Source organism: Heteronotia binoei, chromosome 7 (assembly GCF_032191835.1).
Source record: "Heteronotia binoei isolate CCM8104 ecotype False Entrance Well chromosome 7, APGP_CSIRO_Hbin_v1, whole genome shotgun sequence".
In the NCBI taxonomy this organism is placed as follows: Eukaryota; Metazoa; Chordata; class Lepidosauria; order Squamata; family Gekkonidae; genus Heteronotia; species Heteronotia binoei.
Genome location: NC_083229.1, coordinates 73818597 through 73844290, shown reverse-complemented (window position 1 = coordinate 73844290; position 25694 = coordinate 73818597). Strand labels below are relative to the sequence as shown.

General features: G+C 40.5%; 1 protein-coding gene across 1 annotated transcript in view; it reads right to left on the bottom strand.

The window, feature by feature from the left end:
* Positions 1–310: 310 nt before the first annotated feature.
* The window catches only part of GAREM1 (GRB2 associated regulator of MAPK1 subtype 1), a 111903-nt gene continuing 86519 nt past the window's right edge, over positions 311–25694 (bottom strand). The window contains exons 4-6 of the mRNA XM_060243844.1: positions 12463–13638; positions 5964–6133; positions 311–1576 (exon numbers count right to left, since the gene is read on the bottom strand). Of these exons, the coding sequence (XP_060099827.1) occupies positions 664–1576; positions 5964–6133; positions 12463–13638 (2259 nt within the window). The 3' untranslated portion in view covers positions 311–663. The remainder of the gene's footprint in view (positions 1577–5963; positions 6134–12462; positions 13639–25694) is intronic.

The following is a 25694-nucleotide window of genomic DNA, read 5'->3' as shown; positions in this document are numbered from 1 at the left end:
GCTATATGGTGAACTTGTTTTCCTCATGAGAAATCTGCAACATCTGGAGGACATTTGGAGCTAAACAAGTTCTTATTTTTATTTTGCTTTGTGAACTTTTAATAGGAATAAGGGCTCAAGGAATATAACAAGGAATCTTATCCCAAGAAACTTACATTTATATGAGTTGCCAAAAAAGATTTCATACCTGTTTACTTTACAGGCGACATTTCAACAAAACAGTTATAGAAACTGTTAGAAGGGGAAGTGAACACTACTTTCCATCGGATAAAGCAACATTAAATGCATGGTACGTAAGCCTTCAGAATAAAAATCCCAGAGGAAATACATTTATTTATAAGAACACAAAATTAAACTGATTTCTGTGCTGCTCAACATTGCCTAATCAATAATAATAAATATATGATGTCTCAACAGACTATGTAAGTACAAATTAAATTCCCTTTCATGTCCACTGTTTAGCAGCTGCTGAATGTTCAGGGATGCCCAAGGCACACCTTTACGCTTCCACTATGTAGAAAACGTCTGCTGACCACTTAAAGTATCTGCATAGTAAGACTTTTTTCCTGCTACTATTTATACACATACATGTACAACAAAGATTTTAGTGCAAAAAAAGTTAGCCCTGGCGCTTCTAGCACATCTCTGCCAAATGGTTTAGTACTACATTTTAGGCCGCCAGCCATTAATAAACTGCAATATTTTTTTAACTTGTAGTTTGCTTAGCTTGAAGTCCTCAGAAAGGATCTCTTCATTGAGCTGAACGAGCAAGTTGCCATCAATCTTCTCAGTAACAAAAAATGATACAACATCCTCTGATAGGCCTATAAATCTTAATGATTTAGAAACTTCCTCTATAGAGAGACCAGACAAATCTGTAGGTGGTTGCCAAGGAGAGCCATCGCCACAAGACCTTGGTGCTAGTTGAAGATGAAGAGGAGATGAGAAAGAATATGAAACTGCAAATAAGTCCTGCCTGCCCTTTGGACCAAGATACTGATCTTCAGAAAGATCTGTTGAGCTTGTTGGAGGCTCTGCTTCAGCGCCATCTATTTTGAGAGGCAGTGGACACAGCTCAAGACCTGGCTTTTCATCCACCAGTTTTGGTGCACGAGGAGGTAAGGCAGGACATGAGAGAGACTGCAGTGTGTTGCTTACTGCAAGACTTTTCTCATCAGTGCACTCAAGAGAGTAACTCGCAGATTTGGGGCAACTAGAAACAGCACTGCCAAACTCTGCTGTGACTGGCAGTGCTCCCCCTGCAGGAAGTTCACACTTGTCAAAGTCAAATGTAAAATGTGCTGGACAGTTTCTCTTTGGTGTGCCAGGAGTCTTCTGCCTTGGGTAACTGTAACTCCTGCTTGGATCCAATAGAAAATCACCACTATTAAGGTCTTCAGCCCCCCCAGAAAAATGATTTGGCCATGACAGTCTGGAGGACAGGGTATCAGCAGAGGGGCTTCCAAAAGGCAATTTGCTCCTAAGATCTTTTTGGTCAGCTTTCACGGTGCCACATGGATAACATGTGACAGGAGCACTTTCTGTAGGATTTTCCACCTCTTCTTCTGCAGAAGTACTTCTAAATTTTAAAAAAGCAAGACAGAAAATTAATATAAAAGCGTTAATAGTTAATTGTCATGTTAGGATTCTTTTATTTTGTCCATCACTCTAATACTCCAAAGTGATTTTTTAAAAAAACCGAAACTTAAGTAGAAGTTTTTGTGCAGCATAAATTCAAACTTAGAAATTAGACCAAGTAATGGATGGTATGAGAGACTAAATAACCCCCTGAACTCTTTTCAAAGAGAGTAGATAACTTTATTGGTTATGGCTTCAGCTTGCATTTGATAGTTAAAGACATATGCAACATCATCTATAAAGCAGCTCACTATGTTTCCGATCCCTATTCTTAGGCCAACAGACATCACATTAGGGCCGTCACTGAAGAAGGATAGAAGACTGGTGGAAGTGGGCTTTGAATTTTGTGATGGGACAATTGGCACATTCAGAGACCTGCATTTTTATTTGATCTGGCTTTTTAATCAATTAAATTTAAAATAAATGTGCATAGTGCCAAAAGCTCAACAAAGAACCTCTGAGAAATTAAAGTGTAAGGTGACTTGAGGCACAATCATTCCCATGTGAATGCAAATCAAGGGATTCCCCCCACAAGCCCTGTTTTCCCTTCTCCTCAGCCCATATTTAGGTCCTGCACTATGCCATTATGAAGCATACAGTCCTTGACTGAGTGGACTGGACTGGGATCTGGAAGGAAAGCACATGGTAGCCCTGTACATCTGAACACAAACTGAAGAGAAAGGAACAAGGTTTGGTTGGTTGTTACGCCCTGCAACAAAACCTCCCCACTCTGTGCCCCCATGGGAAAGGACTGCACCCCTATATATGCATCCTCTTGTGTTCCAATATTTTTTTTTCTTTTCTTTCAGCAAGGTATCAGTATCCAAATAATCTAAACCCCCTCCCCCCGCACTAATCCCCTGAACCCACATCCCTGCCAACTAGAATTGGCTTTCACTGATCTAAGTTTTATTTGGCAATCTATCACTTTAATAGACTGAAACTTCTGTCTTCCCCATTGTAGCGCCTCTACTGCTGTGCATACCTAAAACAAAGTTAAGAGCTGCTTTTTCATACTTACGTAAATATCCAATAAGGTCAGAAATTGATACACTAATTTTAAACTCGTTAAAAATGCTGCTCAATTTCCTCTCCCACTAGGACATTTTCTGCACATTTTTCACTTGTGAATAACTGGTTTCTTTATTTATACTTTGACCCAATCAACTGGTTTAAGAAGATGAGGTGCAATTGCAATCTATGCCAACATAGAGAGTTGCCTGTAGCCACCACCCACCATCCTAGATTTTCTGGCTCCCATAAAATATACCCAATATAAAATGTCAAATTTAATTACAAAAGTCTTTAGCTAGGGAAGAATTACATGCAAAAGGTTCCTGTTTTTCAATATTTCCTACCAGTCTATGACTTCACCATACCTGCCAGTGCCAGCTACTAAAATCCAACTGCTTCCCAAGATAGTGCCTGACATTTGCTACAAGGTAGAAATTACTCCCTTTTGAGGAGGTAAAAAAAAATCACTTATATGCTAGATAGGTTTCACCACATTTTATCATGTCAATAAAGCTGTCAAGTTAGAGAACGCTGCATATTTGCATTAAGTGTACAGGAGAGAGAAAATGGATTGATAAAGAATATTTGAACTGCAAGAATGAAGCCCAGACTCAATGCAATTAACAAGCATTATATTTCAATAGATACCTCACAAAGATACCAAGAGTCTAGTGTGACAAGGAATTCTTCCATTTATTTGGAAATTCTTGTTACATTTATCTGCGTAATCTTCATATTAAATCTTCACATTAAAATGAAGCCTGAATTATGCTCAGTTCTACATCAACCTGACAAATTACTCTTACCAAATCAAACCATCACATAGATCAGTGCTATCTGCTTTGACTGGAAATAACTCTCTAGGGGGAAAAAAAACTTTCCCTAACCCTGCCACATGTGCAAGTATGGACCAATTTTCTTAGAATAGTGCCATCAATCAAAAAGGTCTTCCTATATTTATTTGGCCTTCCCTAATAAGCTGCAACACTGACTGCATTTCATCATGAGTTCACACAGTAACTATTAGCATATGTATATTTTTCAGGGTGGATAAAAATCAATGCTTTTTAAAAAAATATAAAAAATCAGGTTTTTTTAAATCAATTTTTAAAATTTAAATTGGATTTTTAAAATTTAAACCGGATTTTAAAAAATAAAATGCTTTCTGAGGAAAATATCATCCAAAGGTTATTCCATCATGAAATAAGGATTAGTTTTTAATTCTGAAGCATAAGGCTGTATATTCATACAATGTTTAAATTTTTTGGTAATAAATTCTCTTAATCCATTCAATGTCATGCTCTTCCAGAGGTTTCTGTAAGATTACTGGGCAGTTTCTCTGTCTACAAGATATTATCACAGAACACAGATGCTTGGTTTTGCAGTTCTCAAAACTGTAATTTGTGTCTGCAGAGATCACATGTCTCTTCTACACAGCAAAAAATGTTATAAAATGAACAGAGTTGAGAAAAAGACCTTAATCTCATTGTCCTACAAACCTATATACACAGAATCAACTCCTTAAGTGCTAAGTTTCAAAAAATTCAATAAATGGAAAGCTGAGAACGAAACGTCTGGAAGAAAAACTTTCTCCAGTAGAACACGGCACTTGAGCCCGAAAGATTCTACAAACCCTAATGGAAAAGACTGCTTGGAGTGGAATATATCTGCACAAGAAGAAACCTAAGTTTGAGGAGGGAGGGGCAAGCAGTAAAAATGAAAGTGAAATTTTTTTAGCAGAATACTGCACAAGACTTTGGATCTTTTGTGTGTATAACCCGAGATTTATCACATTATTCTTTCCCTGGAGGAGAAAACCTATAATGGCAGCAGGCCATAAAAGAGACCCAGTTTGGGAATATTTTAATGAAGATCCTCTACCTATTGGTAAGGCAGGCATGTGTGCAAAATGCAAACACTGCAACAAAGAAATGCAAGGTCTGGTGGCCTGAATGAAGCAACATCATGAGAAATGCTATGATGACGATGACAACAGAAACAGGATTTTCATTTTTATTTAATCATATTTCTTAAAGACTGCCTTGAATTGTCATGTTTGAGCAAAATTATATTTCTTATTATTACTGCATGTTACTGTCATTTTGATACAGTTATGAAGAAAAGCAAATATTCCTTTCTGGGCAGTGCTGCATGGCAATGAATACAATAAGCAGAAATTGTATAAATAAAATAACAGCATTGATTTTTTTTTTTATTTAGGAGAATTCATCATCAACACATATCTGGTAACCAGATCAAAACTTAAGTGCTGAGGAAGAGGAGTTAGCTATGGCATGGGTATCCAGCAATCATCCATCTGTAAGGCCAGCTTTAATAAACTTCAGAGCTAAGGGGGAACCATTCAATAAATATATGTTTGCTGAAGATGCTTTAAAGAAAGTCACACCAGTGAACTGGTGGAAGTCACTTAAGCACTTAGATTTAGAGACTATTCAAATGATTTCACTTTTAACAGCAGTTGCTTCTTCTGCAGTGTAGAAAGAATATTCTCTTCCTTCCTTCATTCTAAATTGAGAAATCGCTTGGGACCTGACAAAGCAGTTAAGCTTATTTTTCTTTTCCAGATTATGAACAAAGAAGATAAAGATGATGAGTGAGCTAAAGAGGACAGTATTTAAGTTTTCATGTGTAGGCTGGGCTAACAGTTTAAGTTTTTAAAAAAATATATATTTTGTTTAACCACAACAAACATGGATGTTTAAGCAAACATATGCTATAATGTTATTGTTTTAGGTGAATAAAATGATTTAAATTAAGGAAACAATTATTTTTCTCCTTCCAATAAAATACAGCAGAAAAGTTGTCCAAATATAAATGATTAATCTATTAAACCGGAGATAATTCACCTCACAATAATTTCAAACTGCCTATCTATAATGTGTTTCTAATAGTATTAAAAATCAATATTTTTATATAACTGTAAAACGAATATGAACAGTTGTTATTCTAAAAATGAAATCTTCATCTGATTGTGAATATTAAGGTTATACCAACAAAAATGAGTCTATTTAGAAAACGATGATTTAAATCAAGTCTTACTGACTAGTGATTTAAATTGTGATTCAAATAAATTTGATTTAAATCGAATCCACCCTGATATTTTTAAAGTCTATGTACATTTTCGTTAATACAGAAGGCCAAAATATTTAACTACAAAATATATTATTGTTTAGTAAATGTATAAAGGTCAGAATCGCCCCCCCCCACAAAATAGATAAATAACTTGAGTTAACACAAGCAGCAATTACTGAAACCAGGCTTAGCGCCAGAAGGAAGCACTCCTTACTTACATACTATGTAGCCCTGAAGAATAGTATGAAAGCGTGGGACTGGGTGAACGAGTCTGCTGCTGCTGTGCTGCTTTGTTCATTCGAGGAAGAACGGACGGGCTGGTGGACGTGGGCTTTGAATTTCGTGGTGGGACAGGTGGTGCATTCAGGAGTCTGCATTCCTCTCTAACCTACATAAGACAAATACTTAGTCATTATATAGGACACTCAAAAATATTCCATAGCAATAATCCCAGTAATTCTTACAGCAATCCTATATGTCCCTCTATTCAGATAGGTAAGGGGGGTGGGTGGAAGGCTGGACAACAGTAACTTTGCCTGAATCAATTATTTACTTAGTTATGATTTCCCTTTCTCATTGAGACTTAAGGGGGATTACAGAATTAGAAAACAATCTAGTGAAGCCCAGGATAATACATATTGGCAGTGCAATAACACTGGACTGCAAAATTAGAGAACACTGCAATAAAACAGTAGAATATAGCCAATAACCAATTCCATCCCCTTTTTCATGATCACTACTCCCTTTATAAAAATACCCTCCTGAGCAATGCCATTTCACACATTCAGCAGAAGCCTGAAAACACAGAACCCTTCCCTTTTTATAAAAAGAGCCCTCTTGAATGACACTGAACACTTCCATTGTACTACTGCCTTATTCTCTACTGTCTTAAGCTCATTATAAAAACTGCTTTGTGGTTGAAGCACTGTTTGAATTGGAGGGGGGCCTCACACCTCATACCCATATTGTACCAGCTTTGTTAAATATTTAAGACAATGCTGGGGATGCCAGATAATTTGACTCAAGAATTCATGTCCTAGTTTTTATGGACAATAAACACAAAACACATCCATGGTAGCCCTAAGAGACTTTTAAAAAAATCCGAGTACTGCCATACTATTGTTTTTATGCATTCTTGAAAAGCTGATCCCCATTCTTAAAGAATATATGGCTGAGCTGGCTTACTTATGTGTTACCAGCAGAGGGCACACAGTAACCACTGGAAATGATCCTACAATCCTTTTGAATTTGGTTCCTACAAGTGGACTACTCATAAGAGCAGAGGCACGTCAGAGAGGAGAGTTCCATCACTGGAAAAATGTTTTGGGGGGTTATTTGAAAGTGTTATGAAACCACCTGTTCTCCACAGGAACAAGGAGCAATTTAAAAATGTTTAAAAGTATAGCTACTTGTGTCCTTTAAACTACTAACTGCAAAATGAAAATAATTGAACCTCAAAAGCAAAAAAGAACAGCTAATTCTGCAAGAAGAGACATGATGGAAGTTACAGACACTGACAGGATCTCTCTCCCTACAATAATGCTTCTAAAACTCCCTACAATAATGCTTCTAAAATTGCTGAATCAGTTATCCTAAATTATCAAAATTAACCTGCTCGTTTACTGTCAACTACTGAGATATGATCAGAACAACTGTTAGAGTTTTTAAAATGGTGACTAGGCAAGATGATCTGCACATTTCTATAGTCAAAGATGTGATCAAGCTAAGAGCTCCTAAACCTGAAGTTACACTTCCCTACTTGAATTATAAAGACTTGATTTAGGGGTAGTGAAAAGAAAATGGCTGAAGAGGTACATCTCTGAAAAGCCAGAAAAAAAGCCATAAGAGAATAAAACTCTAGAGTTTATTGAAACAAATGTGTATATAAGCTACTGTGTGATTGAAGGTTATCACCAATCCACACATACACCCCTCACAAAAACGGACAGAAAATTAACATTAATGCAAAGCTTCACTTATTTATCACGCATTGGTAAAGAGTGGGTTTACAAGGAGCTATTTTGAAATCAGTTACATGCATACAAGTATCTGCCCACTATGGCTACTGCAATAGATGTAGGCTTTGCTCTTGTTTCAGCAAGTGTTTTACTGTGAACTGTATGAGCTGCTTCTACTTTTTTTTGACATGGTATAATGGATACATACATCTAAACATACACACACAGTACTTTATATAACATTCACACATAACAAACTCAGATAAATCAAAACAAAGTTTGCCATGTATAATTCCATTCAAGCATACCATCAGTAGTATTAGTGATGCTACCTTGTGCCCTTATGAAGATGCCCAAACAATCCCCCTGCTTTGAAGATGAGGAACGTACTCAAAATTGCAAGGAATAATTAAATAGTATCTGGGTTATGAAAGCCCTATTGCCACTGTGGATGTTAACAGTCTGTCCTTTGCATAAACAAAAGTACACATGGACCAAGGAAATGGTAGTTTACTTGACGATCACATCATGACTGGTTAGGTTCCAGTTTCATTTGAAATCAATACTTGGATGAGGGTCTGCACTTAAATGTGTGTTTTAACATTTAACATGTGACAAAGATGCATATCGTGGAATTAAAACCCCAAAGCCTTAATTTACAGCCTATATAAATATGAACACCCATTCAAGGAGGCAGTCAAAGCACACTCCCCAGAGATAGAATTTTATGTGACCACTTTAACATTTGAAGTCCCATTCACAATCCAACAACTCAAGAGTAATCTACACTACTAGAGTCGAAATGAGGCATTCTCATTGGTGGAAGAAAAGAAGTATTTAGATGTTGTACAAACAGCACCTCAAACTGACAGAGAGAACTGCTTTTCATGACCTCCATGTTGGGACTATAATGCATAAAAAAGCTCTGTTCTATACAAATGAGTTGTTCTTGTTACTGAATTCAAGCATAAATCTCATACCATTTCCATGGTGCTCAGAAACTGTTTTAACTCAAACTCTGAAAATATGCCATGCTAGATAATATATGTCCAAAAGGGTATAAAAGAAGCCATTCAATGGAGCTTATAACTGTACATAAAAATTCTTTCACTGATAAAACAAGATAACAAGGTAGCTAAAAAACCTCAGATACTCTAGATAATTATTTGAAATTATTAACCAGCTACACATGCTTGTTTAATAAAGGTTACAATAAATTGCTCAATAGAAAAAAATTAAAATACCGATTTTCTTCTTCCCTGTCAGAGCCTTTTTTTGCTATTAAGTCACAGCTGACTTATGGCAACACTGTGGGGTTTTCAAGGCAAGAGACATTTAGAGATGGTTTAACCATTGCCTGCCTTGGTGGACTCAGATCTAATTACTGACCAGAGCCTACTCTGTTTAGCTTCCAAGAAATCATTACCCTGGGCTACGCAGGTCTGGTAAAACCTTTTTGGAATCCCACACAAATACAGTTGTAAGTAGTAGTTCACAGAAGCACATACACATTATGTGAATTTCTTAGTACTCAGTGTCTTTCAGCTGAATATCTGAACCAAATATCATTGAAGAGCATTAGTTTTAAAGAAAAGTGTAACTTATGTCTAGTGTTTATGTGTAGGGCTCAGGGACAATCCAAACATTATGAAGTCTTTATGTGCCCCATAGGTCCTGTTGGCAGATATGCTCTCTGCAAGTTCAGTGCTCAGAACTTAATTCCCAGGTGCATGGGGGTCCAATACGTATAGGAAATATTGTGAAAGGGGGCATAACTTCCCCCATGCCATTTTTCCACACTAAAATTGCCACAGGAAGTCGCTATTTTCCCTTCTTGTACACATGTAAGTTTCACTAACAAGGAAACTGAAGGTCTCTGGGGAATTTTCAAGAAAATGGTGTAGGGAGAACTACAGGTCCTTCTCTTCATGGTTTGACCCAAACCGGACCCATGCTGATCTGGGAATTAAGTTTTAAGCACGTCTATAGGACATGTAGCGGACACAAGGAATTTGTAACAAGTAAACTGGGTCTCATTTGTAATCCCTAAATCTTCTCGGTAACGGCGCCTTACTGGTGGAACCAGCTGCCGGAAGAGGTGAGGGCCCTGTGGGACCTAGGGCAGTTCCGCAGGGCCTATAAGACAGCCCTCTTCCGGCAGGCCTACAACAACTAACTAATACTGAGAAACTTTTGGGATGGAACTAGAATGCATTTAATAGACCGCTGGTTTTTATGTTTTTATGTCTTATTAATTTATTGTTTTAATCCTTATTATGTAAATGTTTTTAAGCTAAATTTATGTAAGTTTACTATGTTGTAAGCCGCCCTGAGCCACTTCGGTGGGAAGGGCGGGATATAAGTCAAATATAAATAAATAAATAAATAAATAAAAATTCGTAGTTTAAAAATTCACTATGGAATCTAGACCTTAAACATGACTTTGCCTTCTTAACCAGTTAACTAGTCTCTCTCAAAACATGCCCTAATGTAATCAATTTTCATTATACTTGAATATTTATAAACGTTATCTAAATATCATACCAGGAGAAAGCAGCAAGCTGTCTCTGGTTAAACTAGTAATACAAATTGTTTTCCTTAGCAGTTCCACAAAACTAGTCTTTGCCTTCAGAAACATTTAAATAGTTTTGTCTCAATAATGATAAAAACAAAGAATTTTAAAATAAACCATGGCAGTTAGGCTAACAAATACTTTAACTCTATGACCATAATCCAGAAAACTACTTTAGATGTGTCCAGCAGCTTCCACATCCTGAAGCAGCTGTACATTTCTCAGGATTGTGGCCAAAATTGCTACAAAACTTCAATTCAATCATTAAAAACGTTAAACTGAACAAGGATTTCTGAAAGATGCTCATGCTTGAGCTCTGCTTATTCCACACAGTAGGAAAAACAGCTCTCTGATAAGCTGAAGGGGGCTGAAAATAGTTCACTACTGTCTTTTGATCTCCTACTCCAACTCACAAGTTCTTCACAAGTCTGTCTATGACCTTCACTAACCTCACAGTTAAGATGCTTTCACACTGGAGCCATTCTTAGTAAACACAAGAAGTATTAGTTGTTCAAGGCTAGGGATAGATGATCTTTCACTTTTTTATCCCATTGTTTTTGTTCCAAGGAACTCAGGGAAGCGTATATTATTTCCCTTCCTATATTTTTACCCTCACAACCATCATGCAAGGTACGCAAGAAAACATGATTGGCTCAAGGTCCCCCAGGCTGTATTTATGTGTCACAGTGAACTTGGTCATTTAAACCATTTTGTTGCCTCAAGCCCTGGCAAATCTTCCAGGCAGAAGTTAAGCATTCCCTCCTTTCCTATCTTCAAGCAGAATTCCTGGATATCATCCCTAGCTCCCTCATCATACAACACTGCTGGAAAAGCCTCATTATATAGGCAATTCACTTTCTATTAATTGGCTGCAATAAGTGACGGGGAAAGACTCTTAGGGCAAGATGAGCCTCTTCTTCTTGGCTAAGTAGCAGCCTCCCTTGTGCTCCCACTTTCCACTTAGCTTCATTAAATCCCTAAACTTTTGACTTCTGAAACCGATAAAAGCCGTTTAACCCCTCTTCCACTTTCCCACTTGTTTGACATCAGCCCCCCTCACCTCTTCTACCTACACAATTCTGTCAGTCCTTGCTTAAAATCCCATTTAAACACACACCACCAGTTTGCTAGGCAACCTGTATTTAGACATTACAACAATCCAGAGTTTAATCAAAGCAGAGTTTATAAACTGCTGTCTACCGTGAAGTTTGGTATAGCTGTGGTGATTTTCATGACTAAATGGAGATTAGGAGTCAGATCTTGCCAGTTCCAGTTCACCACAGTTACCAGTTTATCACAATGACTCTCTGGCTACACCTTTTTAAAAGAAGTGCATTAAGAACGTCAATCCTTTGCAAAATTACACCGACCCAAACTAACTGATTTCAATCCATTTAGACTGGCATAGCTCTTCCTAGGATTATATTGTAAAAGAGGAATCGGAATCATGGTGTTCAACCTTTGTAGGTTCTTCTGTTATTTCACAAACCTTCCAATTAAGAAGCAACAATGGGATTTTTTAAACAGTTTGCATGCACCATGAAAAGTGAAGCATCTCTCAAATTACAAATTATTGCTTGCCTTCCTTAGAATTATCTGTCTGACAAAATTCTACCACTGATGTTCCGCTCAAAGTCTGATGTATTTTCACCCACTGCCATATTATTCTGCCTAATGCAATATACAAAGTGTACTGCAATATACTCTTGTAGTGAATATAATCTTTGCTTCAAAGAAGATACCATCAATATTGCATTCAGAAGAAAATGGCTAATGTGTATATGTCAGAAAGACAATACACAGAATGAAAAATCAGCAAAGGAATTAAATCACATCCCTAAAATAAGGCACACACACTGCTTTCAGGTATCTGTGGTTTGCTCCAAAATCAATTTATGAAGTACAGTTTTGGAAAAATACTGAACCCTCAAAGACATAGCAGATACCACCTAGATAAAAGAATAATATCTAATATAAAACAACTCTAAGATGAAAAACAAGTTAATAGTAATAAGAATAGCTATTCTATGATGGGGATTAAGTTTATCCCTTGCCAAACTTTTATTATGAATATTTTTATTCTGCTTTTCCAATTTGTCCAAAATGAACACACAATCCTTTCAGATTGAAATCTAGATGCACCAAATCCCTTTAATAGAAAAACAGAATGGAAAAAAAAAGACTTACTGCTTCAGATTTAGGAGGCACAGGTGGTGGAGGTAGGGAAACATCTGAAGACTTTGATGCTACAGTTGAAGGGCCAGATGCTGGAAGAGATGAAGTACCACACTTGGACCGGAAATTGCTCCTATAACTGTCATATTTGTTCTTTTCACTTTGTGTGCGAGTAAGAGGCTGATCACTTGTTTTTCCACCCCCTTGGTACAGCCACAGCTCTTCATAAGGAAGTTCTGGCTTGGCAGGTGAACACACTTCTTCGCTAACTTCAGGAAAAAGGTAGTCACTGCTACCATCACCCGAATCTTGGTACTGTAAAGCATCATGAGAAAATAAAGCCCACTCATTGCACAAATCCCTACAACCATGAAGGTTCACTTCGCTGTTTCCATGCAGGTTGTTTCCATAAACACACACTGAGAGGCGGTGGAAGGACTGTGTCAATTCATCTCGAGCATAGCTAAGAGAGTTGGGCACATGATTGTGACTGGAGCACCGACTTTTCTGGGGGCTTTTGCAGTCTTCATTCCAATCTGCTTTCACGTCTCTCACAGCACGGGAATATTCATCTATATCAAACTGCTCTTCGGAAAGGCCAAACCAGTGGTTGACGAAGCTTTCGTGCCATATCTCCCCTTTCACAAGGCTTTCTGGGAGGGAAAATTTGGGAAGAGTCAAGTGCAGTGGGAAATGCATTGGAACAATTTTGTTACTGTGTAGAGCACAACAAACCACCACAGTCTTGGTTTGAATGTTCACAAACTTGTACCGGTGCCCCTCACGGACAAAATGTAAGTCATAAGGATTTCTTGGAGGAGGGCTTGGCACAGTCACATTCACGGGCAGCCGTGTTTTTTCTACAATATTGCGGATTGTGTGCTCACCTTCTTGCATTTGCAACTCCAGAGGGCTGCGTGTACTGAAGCGGCCCTTGCATTGAAAGGGAAGGCTAATGCTTTCATTGGTCCTATGGTTCATGCAGATCAGACATGGCATTTTTCCTTTGCCTAATTTGCTGATGGAATTCAGCTTCCCGAATTTTTTGAAGATGGTGTTGAGCCGTGACTTTTCCTTTGAAGATTTTGCATAAAGGATTTCTGCTTGTCCCATTAAAGTCAGCTCATCCCCAGTACAAAGTGTGATGTTGAAAACCTCAGTGTCCTCATTGCATTCACCAGAAGCGACCTGCAACACAGTGAATTTAAATTTAAGATACTTGAATAAGCCGCTTTGAATACTTAGTAGGAGAAGTAAAATAGCCGCACATGTACAGAGAAAGAGAGAACCTGTAGAAAATGAATAAAATTGCTAAGTTGGTGGTCTCTTTAGATACTAGGTTGAGGGATCACCACTGCTTCTGTAACCATCCTCATTTTGTTGTTCTTCTCTTACATAAAGAAGGAATTTCCCTCAAATCTGTACACTAAACAAAAACTTCACTAATCAGGGGAGGAGAAAACATTCAAAAATACAATGATGATTTTATCAGTGGAACTCATTATTAAACAAAATGAACACAAACATTCTAAGCCTCCACATTCCCAGTATGCAGTGCTATGCAAACGAGCATTTAATAGCACACAGAGCTTGTCTGGATGTTTCTCCACCTCACCCATACTGCTCTCTTCTTTCTTACCATAGTATAGCTCTGTATTTATTTAACTTATAGGGTGGAGCTGTAGCTCAGTGGTAAAGCATCTACTTTGCATGCAGAAAACTCCAGGTTCCATACCAGCCCTCTCCAGTTATAGGTAACAGGTGATGTGAAAGATCTCAACCTGATATCTTGGACACCCATTTCCAGTCAGACTTTGACAAATCCATGGTCCAATTCAGTATAAAGGTACCCATATGTGTTCATGTGACTAGCGGAAGTGGTGCATTGTGGTATAGTCTCATTTTTCTCCTGCTTTCAATTTAGGGATCAACATAAGGGAAAAAACTGTTAACGCATAGTAATGTTGCTCTGTTAACAAAAACACAGACTATTGAGGGGCTGTAAAAGGTTTTTTTTGGGGGGGGCTTGTAACTACTCCTAACCACACTTTCCAGAGACACCTCCCTTTGACATAAGGTAAATAATAATTGTGTGCTGTCAAACTGCAACTGACTCATAGTGACCCATCTAGCAAGAGATTAACAGAGGTGGTGTGTCACTGCCGGCTTCTTCATAGCAACTCTGGGCTTCCTCAGTGTTCTCCCATCCAAGTACTAACCATGGCTGACCCCTCCAGTATGAGACTAGGCTAGGCTGGGCTATCAAGGCTACTATACTAGGTAACTAGAACAACATATATATTTTTATTTTAACCAGGTCAGATTAATTAAAGAGATGTTAAAAGTAGGACTGAATCTACTACATTTGTTTTCTGTTCTCTCATGGGACAGAGCTTTGAGTTCCAGAGGTTTTCCTAGTCTCTAAGGTGTCTATTTATAAACTTTTCAATAGTATTCAACAGTACGTGTTGTGGTTTCATTCCCTTCAGGAAGTTTTTGAGTGGTAGCAAATCTGAGAGAGGCAGATGTGATAAACGACTGCAGCCAAAACAACAGAGAATATTGTGCAACTTTACAGACTAATTTTTTATGGCACATACATTAGTACAAACAGAATAGGGTGCAAGTACTAGAGGGAGGCCAGACAGTCCAGCATTCCAAGGCACAGGTGTGTTACAATACTCTGCAGAGCATGGCTGAAAAACAAGATTCAGTCCAATCAGTAATCAGCACAATCAGAGTGGGTGTGGGCCATTCCCAACTACTGATGAATTAGCAAGGTCAGATGATTAGGTGTAGGGTGCAAAAAATTAGGAATCCATCTCAGAGAGGAATGGCACACCTTCTACCGGTCTTCTGAAAATACCGAAGATGGCACAATACATATATGTGATCCCCAAAGCCAGTTTATCTTTCAGCAGTGCTCAGTTTTCTCAAAACTCTTGATTAACAGTGGTCCATTACACAAATGAAACGGTTTACTAAAGTACTTTATACTATTTCTTCAGAACAATATGAAAAATGCACTAAGTAGTCCCTTAAATCTTTGACAGAAGAAGCAACAATGTGGCAAAACAAGAAAGAACAAGTCACCTCTACTGAGAGCCCTCACAGAAAACCTGAACCATGTTTCACACTGTTTTGGAATGTGCTGTCTGCCTGGCTAATATCTCAAGTCTAGAATTTCCTGAGAGGAAGTTATTCAAACATTATGTTATCTAGATATCCTCAACACAGCCAATTTCGGAAACAATCAGCGTCTTATTGTATGAGGTGTTCATTCACAATTCAGACCAATGGCAAGGCAGCAATATCAAACATTAATGTTAGAAGACAATAATCTTCCTGTTGGTGATTTACTGATGTCTCTGTCTCTCTCTTTCACACACACAGCTTCAGGTAGCATTCACACAGGTATCTGCTACATAAAACCATCAATATGCAAGACAAGATGCGCATGTAAAGAGGTAGATTCTGTAATCTGTAAAAAATGCATAATTGTTTAACCACATATAGACATAGCAGGACAGACATATATACATTCTTCACAAAACACATTCCACATACATTTCCTAAAATGCAATATCCATGTAGGAAAGCTATACTGTGTGGCAGACCTCTTTTCGCTACAATTAAAATGCCTATTTTTCTGTTATAATAGTTTATTTATTTTAGCTCACTTTTCTTACTGAGGCTCAAGATGGACTATGCATGTAAGTCAATACAATAAACAGAGGAATCCACCTGATAAACACTATAAGAGGATGAGGAATACAGCCATCTCAAATAATCAATAAAGCCACTGCAACATTATAATTATGTTTAAAATCCCAAGCATAAAATAAAAGACAATAAAACATAATGAAAGTCCACTGGAATGATTTTTTTTAAAGGTCTCTAAAGATTCAGGCCTACAGACATCCCAGGGGAGGGATTTCCACAAACAATGGAGCTGCTATGGTCTTCTTGCCTTCATTAGATTCCTCCCATTGGCCTGTGACTAGGCAATCTGTTCGGGAAAATTCAAAGTTCTGGCTGGTGATTTTCTGAGAATTTGTGAGCAACTTGTTAGCTCAGAAAAGGTGCCACCTGGCTCAGTCAAAAAACTTTAAAAAACCCTGGCCCAATCAGGTCCAGGGCATGGGAGTAGGTGAGGTAGGTGGCTGCTTAGGGTGCCACAAGTGTGGGCACCCCCTCACTGTCTCTGCTCACACTGTTCCTGATCCTCCGTGTCATTCTTTCTCAGTTCTGAGCAATTGGATCAGAGAAAGAATGACACCCCCCCCACCCCCAGCTCCTTCTGAATTTGGAGAGGGCTAGGCAGGGGTGTGCCAAGCATTTTCTCTCAGCTCCGAGCGATCAGAGTCGAGAAAGAATGATGCGTCCCTTGCCCAGCTCCCTATGAACCTGGAGAAGGCTGGGCGGGGGTGTGTGTGTGTGTGTGTGTGCACTGAGTGTTCTTCCTTGGCTCCAAGAAATAATGCTTTAGAAAAGTGCATGGGTACAATGACATCACTTCTCGATGACGTCATCATGCTTTGCATGCACATGAATGAAGCCAGCCAGGTGGACCAGGGTTCTTCCTGGAGCAGCAGAACCCCTAGCGCCAGGGCTGATCAGGTCTATCTTCTTACCTTAACCCAGTGTAACAAAAGAACACTCTCCCCTTTATCCTGGCCTGTTACCTGATTTTACTGCCGTACTATCCACCTTTCTCACTGCTTCCCTTACTTGAAAAAGGTTTCCATTGCAAAAGCCCCCCTCCCCAGGCATATTTTACAAGGGAAACAAAAATATTGAGCAGAACAGGCTAAACAACTACCCTGTACCAGCTTTATCATAAAATCCACAGTATTTACATCTTGCCTGAATTAAATTATTTTAGTCTCTCAGGTCCCGCTGGACTCCTATTTTATTTTGTCAGGATTAAGTTTCAGTTTGTTCACCATCATTTAACTTTTTACAGCCTCTGAACACTGATACAGCTCTTCTACTACCTCCCAGATTTTGATAAAAGTGAGAGACAGCTCCAGGATATGCTAGGATAAACAGTAAGGTTGTTACTAGGTGTTTGTGCAGTGTCAAGGACAATTTCCACCCTGTGGTGATCTGTGGTGCTTATGGCAAATAAACAGAAGGCAGACATCTTGTTTGATTCTACATAGACACCACAGAAAAACCTTGTTGTTTATCCTAGCATTTGAATTTGGAGATGTGTAAGTTCCTGCATTTCATGATTGCTGAGAAATGTGGGTGTGTAGATACCTTTATTCTAATATCTAAAGCCAGTAAGAAGTGGGGGTTAGAACTGGAAAGCCAGGTTCAAATTCCTGTCCTGATATGATCTTGGGCCAGTCTTCTAATCTAATTTGCATGATGTTGTAAATGCAAAATGGAGGGGAGAATCATGTACAACATTGATGAGCCCTTGAAGGAAAGGCAGGATGAAAATGGCATCATATGCATGGAAACTACCCAAAGGCTTCAATACAGAGTTGGATTCCCAGGACACAGCCTGAAAGCAGGTCAGATAATACTCTGAAGCAAAGGGTGGTGGTAAGGGACCTCTTGGGATAGAAATGCAATAAATAAATAAATAAATAAATGTCAGCTTTGTTATTTTGCAGAGAAATGGAAAGTGGAAAATGGTGTACATTTCAGATATCTATTTATTTAAAGGACAGACATGACAGAGGCACAATGCAAGATAGAAGGAAGAGTCCCCTGGAGATCTACAATTAATCCAATATAGCAGGAAAAGTTGAGCCAGCTATTAAGCAGCTGAAGTGATTTATCTTGTGGCTTCACAGCAGCAACTACATTGAAACAAAATGCTGGGTATCAGGGATGCCTAATTTATTCCTTACAGAGAAACAGTATTTAACACCTTTAACAATAAGTAGATTATTCGAATAGAGAAATTACAGCATTTTCAAGATTTCCTCTGAACCATGACTCATAGCATCTAACTCCTTTTCAGACTACTAAGAATACTGTAGTGAGCTTGGTCTTTTAAAATGCCATGAACAGCTACCATTTGGTACTGTGGTGTTAATCTAGGAAAAGAAATGATTACATTGTCTCTATTCTGGAAAAACCTTGGGCAGGAAAAATGCATTTGATACCACTTACACATTGCAATGGCCAAAGTCCTCTCTATTAACACCTTTCAGCAGTGCTTGGTCACCACAAACAGATCAAGGTTCCACTGTGTTTGGTGTGAACTCTGTTTGCAGGATAATTAAATTTAGGGTTTTATATACTTTGCTAGGAAAAATATTCTTTAATATCATGAAAGTGTTGGCAGTCAGGGACCTGAAGATTTAGGCCAAGAGTTGAGGGAAACTGTTTCTAGTTCACTCGATAATAACTACCACTTGTTCCAAGTCACTTATTCCTAATAGATGATTATTAAATTAATACCATCTGAACCAAGAACACAGACATTTTTGAGCATTGTGCTAAAAGGAAGATATTTGCATTCCAGAGTCACCTTTCAGGAAAAAGGGATGTGGAATGAGTTTTGACTCTAACAGGATTCAATGATAAACTAGTTTGTGATTACATGAATGAGCCTGGTTGATTCTCACATGAGCTCCCTCACCCTTCTTTCACCCCTCAGAAATTAATCAGTTTCCCCTTTATGACAAAAGTCATTTATGGCACGTCCAAACAACAAATTACAGTTTGTTTTCTTCCCTCTAAACCAGGATTAAACCATGTTTTGCGAACCCTGGTTTAGAGAGAAGAAGCAGTTATACTTTGCAGCTCTCCTTTCCTCCCAATCTCTATGCAGCTCTCCACTGGCTTCCCTCCCATTCCAGAACTCTACCTCCTGTGGCACTTTCTTATATTCACTACCCAGAAAATGTAAATGGCATGCCAAGGGGTTTTAGTAGTTACTTCAACCTCATAACTTCTTGCTAGTTCTCAAGATGATTCAATACCTGCTAGGGCTGATAGCTACGGACCACAATGGAACCACTAAAAACTTGATAAAGTTCCTAAGCCTTCTAACTGTCCTTTCAACCTTACGTTGTTAGAAATGTTAGTATCTAACCTGCTCTGAGCCTTTGTGGCATAGCATGATTCTAAAGAAAAAAACATACACTTCAGACCTCTTTAACTGTTCTCTTTTCTGGGTGATAGCTGCCCACTTAAACAATATGATACTTATGTCAACAATTTGACCTTATTTCCCAGATTCATTTGGAATGACCTCAATATATAAATCCAAAAAGATCGTGTCCAGTAGATTAAGAATTATTTCCTTACAAAAACTATGCATCAGTACTAGATTAAATAAACCGTTAATCAAAAGCAAACTGAAACAGTCAGATTCTGTCAAGAGCAGATGCACTATAAGTCCTCACTGTTCTAATCTATTACAGTTTCCTGTAATTCAGATAATGATTTTTCCCAACACATTATGTCTGATGTCTCTTGCACAGCATCCATTTTAAAATGTCAAGTTCACTCTTGCTACCAGCTCCTACAATCATCATCCATACTATTTATAGATTGCAAAAGAGATTTTGTGGGTGGAATCCTGCAACAATTTACACATTCTTCAGTCCTAATGACTTCAATGGGGTGAGCTTAATAAAGGATTCAAGCCAGTGAGTGATCCAGGACCTTACTTCACTGAAAGTTTTGCCACTGACTTAATATATTCCCCCCCCCCCCAGAAGAGACGGGAAGGGACAGAGAAGGAGAACCCAATGCAATACAAATCAGCATGCCAAGGTCTTCCTGTTGATATCATTTAATTTAATTCCATCATATGCTGCAGCCTTTGACCCAGTAGTTGAAGTTAATTTGGGAATATTTTGAAATATTCAAAATCAAATAAACAAATGGTAGCAGAATAATCAATGAAAGGAATGTTATCGGTCTGCTTGCCTCCAGAATTTCTCTCTTCTGGATTTAAAACTGCATGTAATAGTTACTCATAATACCTAAGTGGTACAATTTATTTATTTGTGTATGTTAAGTGTCATCAAATTGCTTCCAACCATATAACTAAGCTTATTATTCTTTCAATCTGTTTAAAATATCTTCATTACTCTGTGTGCTAATTTACTACCCACCATCTATATATAGGATATGTATGATTCTGTTTCTGTTTCATTCTGTCTGAGGAAGTGTGCTTGGCACACAAAAGCTCACACTTTGAATAAAACTTTGTTGGTCTTAAAGATGCAACTGGATTCTAACTTTAGAATAGGAAACAATTTTCTCAGCTCCCTTCTACGGTGTTGGGGGGAGGCTATCCCTCAGGAACAACATTCTGGGATCATTTTGGTCTGAAAAGGAAGGGGAAAAGGATGGCCCACTATGACAGAAACGCCTTCTCTTAGCGGAAACTTATCCTGGGATTCAACCCATTCTTTAAGGTTCCCCAGTCTTCTGTGGAAGTACTTCCCCCTGTGTAATGTAATGTTTCACTGTAATGTTACTGGGGGTAGGACTGACCTGAGGAAGCAGAGGCTTCCAGCAAAGGATCACTTTCTTTTGTCACACCCTCAACTCTCCTGATTTTTTCACTTGCATCAGTGGTGCTAAAATCAAACAACTCTGACGTACAACTAGTGTTAATGCACAATGTTGTAATATCTTTGAGCTCTAACAGAACAACTGATTTTAAATTGCAACTCACAGACATGAATGAGGAGTTAGTGACTGAAGAACATGCATACCAATCTGTAATTGAAATAATCTTTTACCAAAGGCTCCAATGCAACACTTGTCTACCCTTAAGCAACAGCTACTTTTATCCATAATCCACCAAACACTATTCAGGCAAAATGTGCAAGGCCTCCAAAGCATCTTGAGAGCAATTTTCACCAGAACAAAAATATGGCATAGATGTGGCTTTTTAATCATTACTTCAAAGGGGTTCATATTCAACAGTGGACATTCAATTGCACTGCATTACATAATATTTTATCCAACATTTGTGTACAGAACACTTGAAGACTTAAGCTCCAATCCATTTTTTAGAGAAAAGCTATACCAATCAGTTCAAATTAACTTGTCTGTCTTCACCTCCTGAGAACAGATTACCCAAATAAACTGGACACTAGCCTGGACAGGTTTAAAAAGAAAATCTGCACTAAGTCTGTGCATGCTCAATTCCAGGAGTGATGCACAGAAAAGACAGGTTGCTTACCTGTAACTGTGGATCTTCGAGTGGTCATCTGTGCATTCACACTCATGGGATAGAGCGCCTGCGCCGATCCCCGAATCGGTATCTGAAAAGCCCGGGATTTTTCCATGCTCGGCGCCAATGCACATGAGCAGGCGTCCCAGTACGCATGCTCACCGGCGCCAGCGCGGGGATCCCACCAGTTCCTTCCTGTCCGCTGGAAGCCCCTACTGGAGGGAGACCGTCAGCAGTGGGGAAGGAGGGCGGGTAGTGTGAATGCACAGATGACCACTCGAAGATCCACAGTTACAGGTAAGAAACCTGTCTATCTTCTTCGTGGTCTCTGTGCTTCACACTCATGGGAGACTAGCAAGCAAGACATACCTGGAGGCAGGAAGACGGTCAACCGGAAGAAACAGCTTGCAACACCGCAGTTCCCAACCGAGTCCTCTGCTGAGCATGCACGTCCAGCACATAGTGCTTCATGAAGGCATGCGGAGAAGACCAGGTGGCAGCCTTGCAGACATCAGTAAAGGACACGCCTCTCAGGAACGCCACCGACGTGGCCATCGCTCTTGTGGAGTGTCCACTAACAGGTCCAGGTAATGGCTTCTTTGTCAACAAATAACAGAGTTTAATCGTCTCAGTGAGCCATTTTGAGAGCCTCTGAGACGAAATCCTGGAACCTAGCTTGGGAGCAGCATATGAAACAAAAAGCTGCTTGTCCTTACGAAAAATCTTTGAACGGTTCAAATAAAACAGCAAAGCACGCTTAGCGTCCAAAGCATGCAACCATCCGAGGAAGGGCTAGGGTAAAAAGTGGGCAACCAAACTTCTAAATTGAGGTGGAATTGAGAGACCACCTTCAGAAGAAAACTAATGTCCGGAGCCAGGGAAACCCCAGCCTCTTGAAAAAGAAGTTAAGGATAATCACAACGGATCGCCGTGAGCTCCCCAACACGACGTGCTGATGTGATGGCAACCAAAAATGCAGTCTTCCATGACAGGAGCTGCAAAGAGCACGTGGCCATAGGCTCAAAGGGACGACGAGTTAGTTTGTCCAACACTAAAGTCAAGTCCCACAACTGTGGGGGCGATCTTGATGGTGGATGCAGCCTAAACAACCCCTTCAAAAATTTCTTGGACTGAGGGTGTGCAAAAACAGAGTACCCCTCCACCTGATCATGGAAGGCAGATATTGCTGCCAAATAAACTTTGCTGGAGGAGAAAACCAGGCCCGCATCCACTAGGGATAACAAAAAATCAAAAACTGCCGACAATCCCACCCTGCTAGGTGAGACTGAAGGGTCAACTAAGAACTTAGTGAATCTCCGCCACTTCCTGTCATAGGAAGCGCGGGTGGACAGTTTTCTGCTGTTCATAAGGACTTGCTGGACCCTGTCAGAGAACCCTATTGGTCGATGAACCACGCTGTCAGTTTCAGATGGGGGATGTTTGATGGAATACATGCCCGCCCTGAGCTGACAGAAGGTCCGGTTCTGCCGGAAACTGGTAGAAGACCCCCCTCGATAGTTGGAGCAGGATCGAGAACCAGTTCTGGCGAGGCCACCAGGGAGTCACCAGGATGCAACATGGTCTCTCTCTTGCTATTTTGTTGACCACCTTCGTCAACAATGGCAGAGGCGGGAACATGTAGAGGAACCAGCCCTCCCAAGGAAGCAGGAGCCCGTCTCCCAGAGAGGCTGGATCCGCTCCCCCTCTGGAACAGAACATTGGACATTTCTTGTTCTCGGCTGTAACGAAGACATCCAGCTGTGGGTACCCCCAAAGCTGGAATACAGGCTTCAGAAAACGCCACTGCAGTTCCCACTCATGTGGGGAAGCCCCACCCCTGCTGAGGGAGTCTGCCTGTATGTTGAGGACCCCCGGAAGGTGTGCCGCCTTCACAAAGATGTCGTATTGGAGAAACTCCAACCAGAGATCCATCGCCAATGCGCAGAGCTGACGAGACACTGTCCCTCCCTGCCTGTTGATGTAGCACAGGGCAGTCGTATTGTCCATAAGTAGCGCTACAGTCTTCCCCGCCACCAAGGGGCAGAAAAAGCGTAGGGCAAAGTGAACCGCCAGCAGTTCTAGGTAGTTTATGTGGCATTGAGTCAGTTTTGGCGGCCACTGGCCCCCCACACACAGGCCTTCTATGTGGGCCCCCCAACCCCACAAGGAAGCATCTGTCATGATAGTCACAGTAGGAGTTAGGAGATGAAAGGGAGCTCCCTGACAGATGTTGTTCTCTGACTCCCACCACTGTAGTGTCTGGAGCAGCACAGATGGGATGGCGAACCTCTTTCGAGGTAAGTCTCTAAGTGGGCGAAACTGGCGAAGAAACCACAACTGAAGGCCTCTCATCCTCAGTTTCGCAAAAAGTAGCACACTTGTCGTTGCTGCCATTAGCCCCAGCATCCGCTGAAGCTGCTGCGCTGTGCCCCACTTTCGCCTCTGTAAAAGTCGTACCAGATCGATAATGTCCCTCGCTCTCTGCGGAGGCAGGTATGCGCGATGTTGGTTTGTATCCAGCAAAGCCCCTATGAACTGCACTGTCCATGACGGAGTAAGATGAGATTTCTCCAAATTGACCTGCAGCCCCAAGGTGTCAAGAAGACGTAGAGTGATGGCAATGTGCATTGACAAACTTTCCCTCAACTTCGCCACGAGGAGCCAGTCGTCGATGTATGGAAAAACGACAACTCCCTGGAGACAGAGATGGGCAGCCACAATGCTCATCATCTTCGTAAACACCTGAGGTGCAGTGGACAGGCCGAATGGAAGGGCTTTGAACTGGAAGTGTTGGGAACCCACTGCAAACCGAAGGAAACGCCTGAATGCTGGATGGATGCTGACATGGAAGTAGGCATCCTTGAGGTCCAGGGTCGCCATCCAGTCCCCCTGATTGATGAGGGGCAGGATTGTTTGCAGTGTGGACATTCTGAACTTCTGGTACAGAATAAATTTGTTCAGATTCCGAAGATGCATAATTGGTCTTAAGCCCCCGTCCCTCTTGGGGATCAGGAAATAGCGAGAGTAAAACCCTCCCGTCATGGCCTCCAGCGGAACTCTTTCTATGGCTTGTATCTATAGGAGGTTGTTCACCTCTGCCAGCAGAGGTGGGGAGAGGGGAGTGGTGATCACCACGGATTGGTTCGGAATCTGAGCAAACTATTTTGTAGCCCTCTTCTATGATGGACAGAGCCCACCTGTCTGTAGAGATCAACTCCAAGGCAGGTAGGAAAGGGCGGAGGTGGATAGATGTTGAACCAGCAGGGACGATGATGTGTGCCACGAGAAAGTCAAAGGCCCTGCTTTTGAGGGCGAGCACCCTTGGATTTGCCAGTAGCCTGAGAACCATAACGGTTCCTGTTGTTGCCTGAGTACAATGGTCTGCTGTCAGGCTGGGTGGAACGAGGTCGCCATTGCTGTTCGGGCGAGAACTTCTGATAAGGCTTCTTGGCCCATGGTTTGTGCCACTGCTTCGCCTTGGGAGCTCTGGAGGTAGCCTGCACACCCAGGTTCCTGGAGGTCTTCAGGCGCTTATCTATCTCCTGCAGTGCACTGTCTGTGGTAGTGCTGAAAAGGCCATCTCCCTCAAAGGGCAAGTCCTCAACAAAGGCCCTAGTATCTTGCTGCAGGGCTGTTGACCGTAGCCATGAGTGCCGATGAATGCACACAGCGGACGTGATGGCCTTTGCCAACACATCCACCATGTGCTTTGCTGCAGCCAACTGTTGCCTGGCCACAGCAAAGCCTTCTTTCTGCAGCTTCCTAGCAGCAGCCTTTTTGCCTTCGCTCAGGGAAGAGAGGAGAGGGGTGAGCTGTTCCCATACAGAGTATTGGTATCTAGCCATGCAAGCCGCATAGTTAGATACCTTTACTCCTAGGGCCCCTGCAGAGTAGACCTTTCTTCCCATGTTGTCCATTTTTTTCCCCTCCTTGTCAGGTGGGGATGAATGGACCTTGCGTGCTTTAAAAGAAGAGACGACCACCGTCTTGGTGGAGTGCTTGGAGAGGATCGGCGTCGATTCCCGGATGGGCGACTGGGTCGATGTTGATGGTCACCGATGAGTTTCAGAAGCTTGGGCGG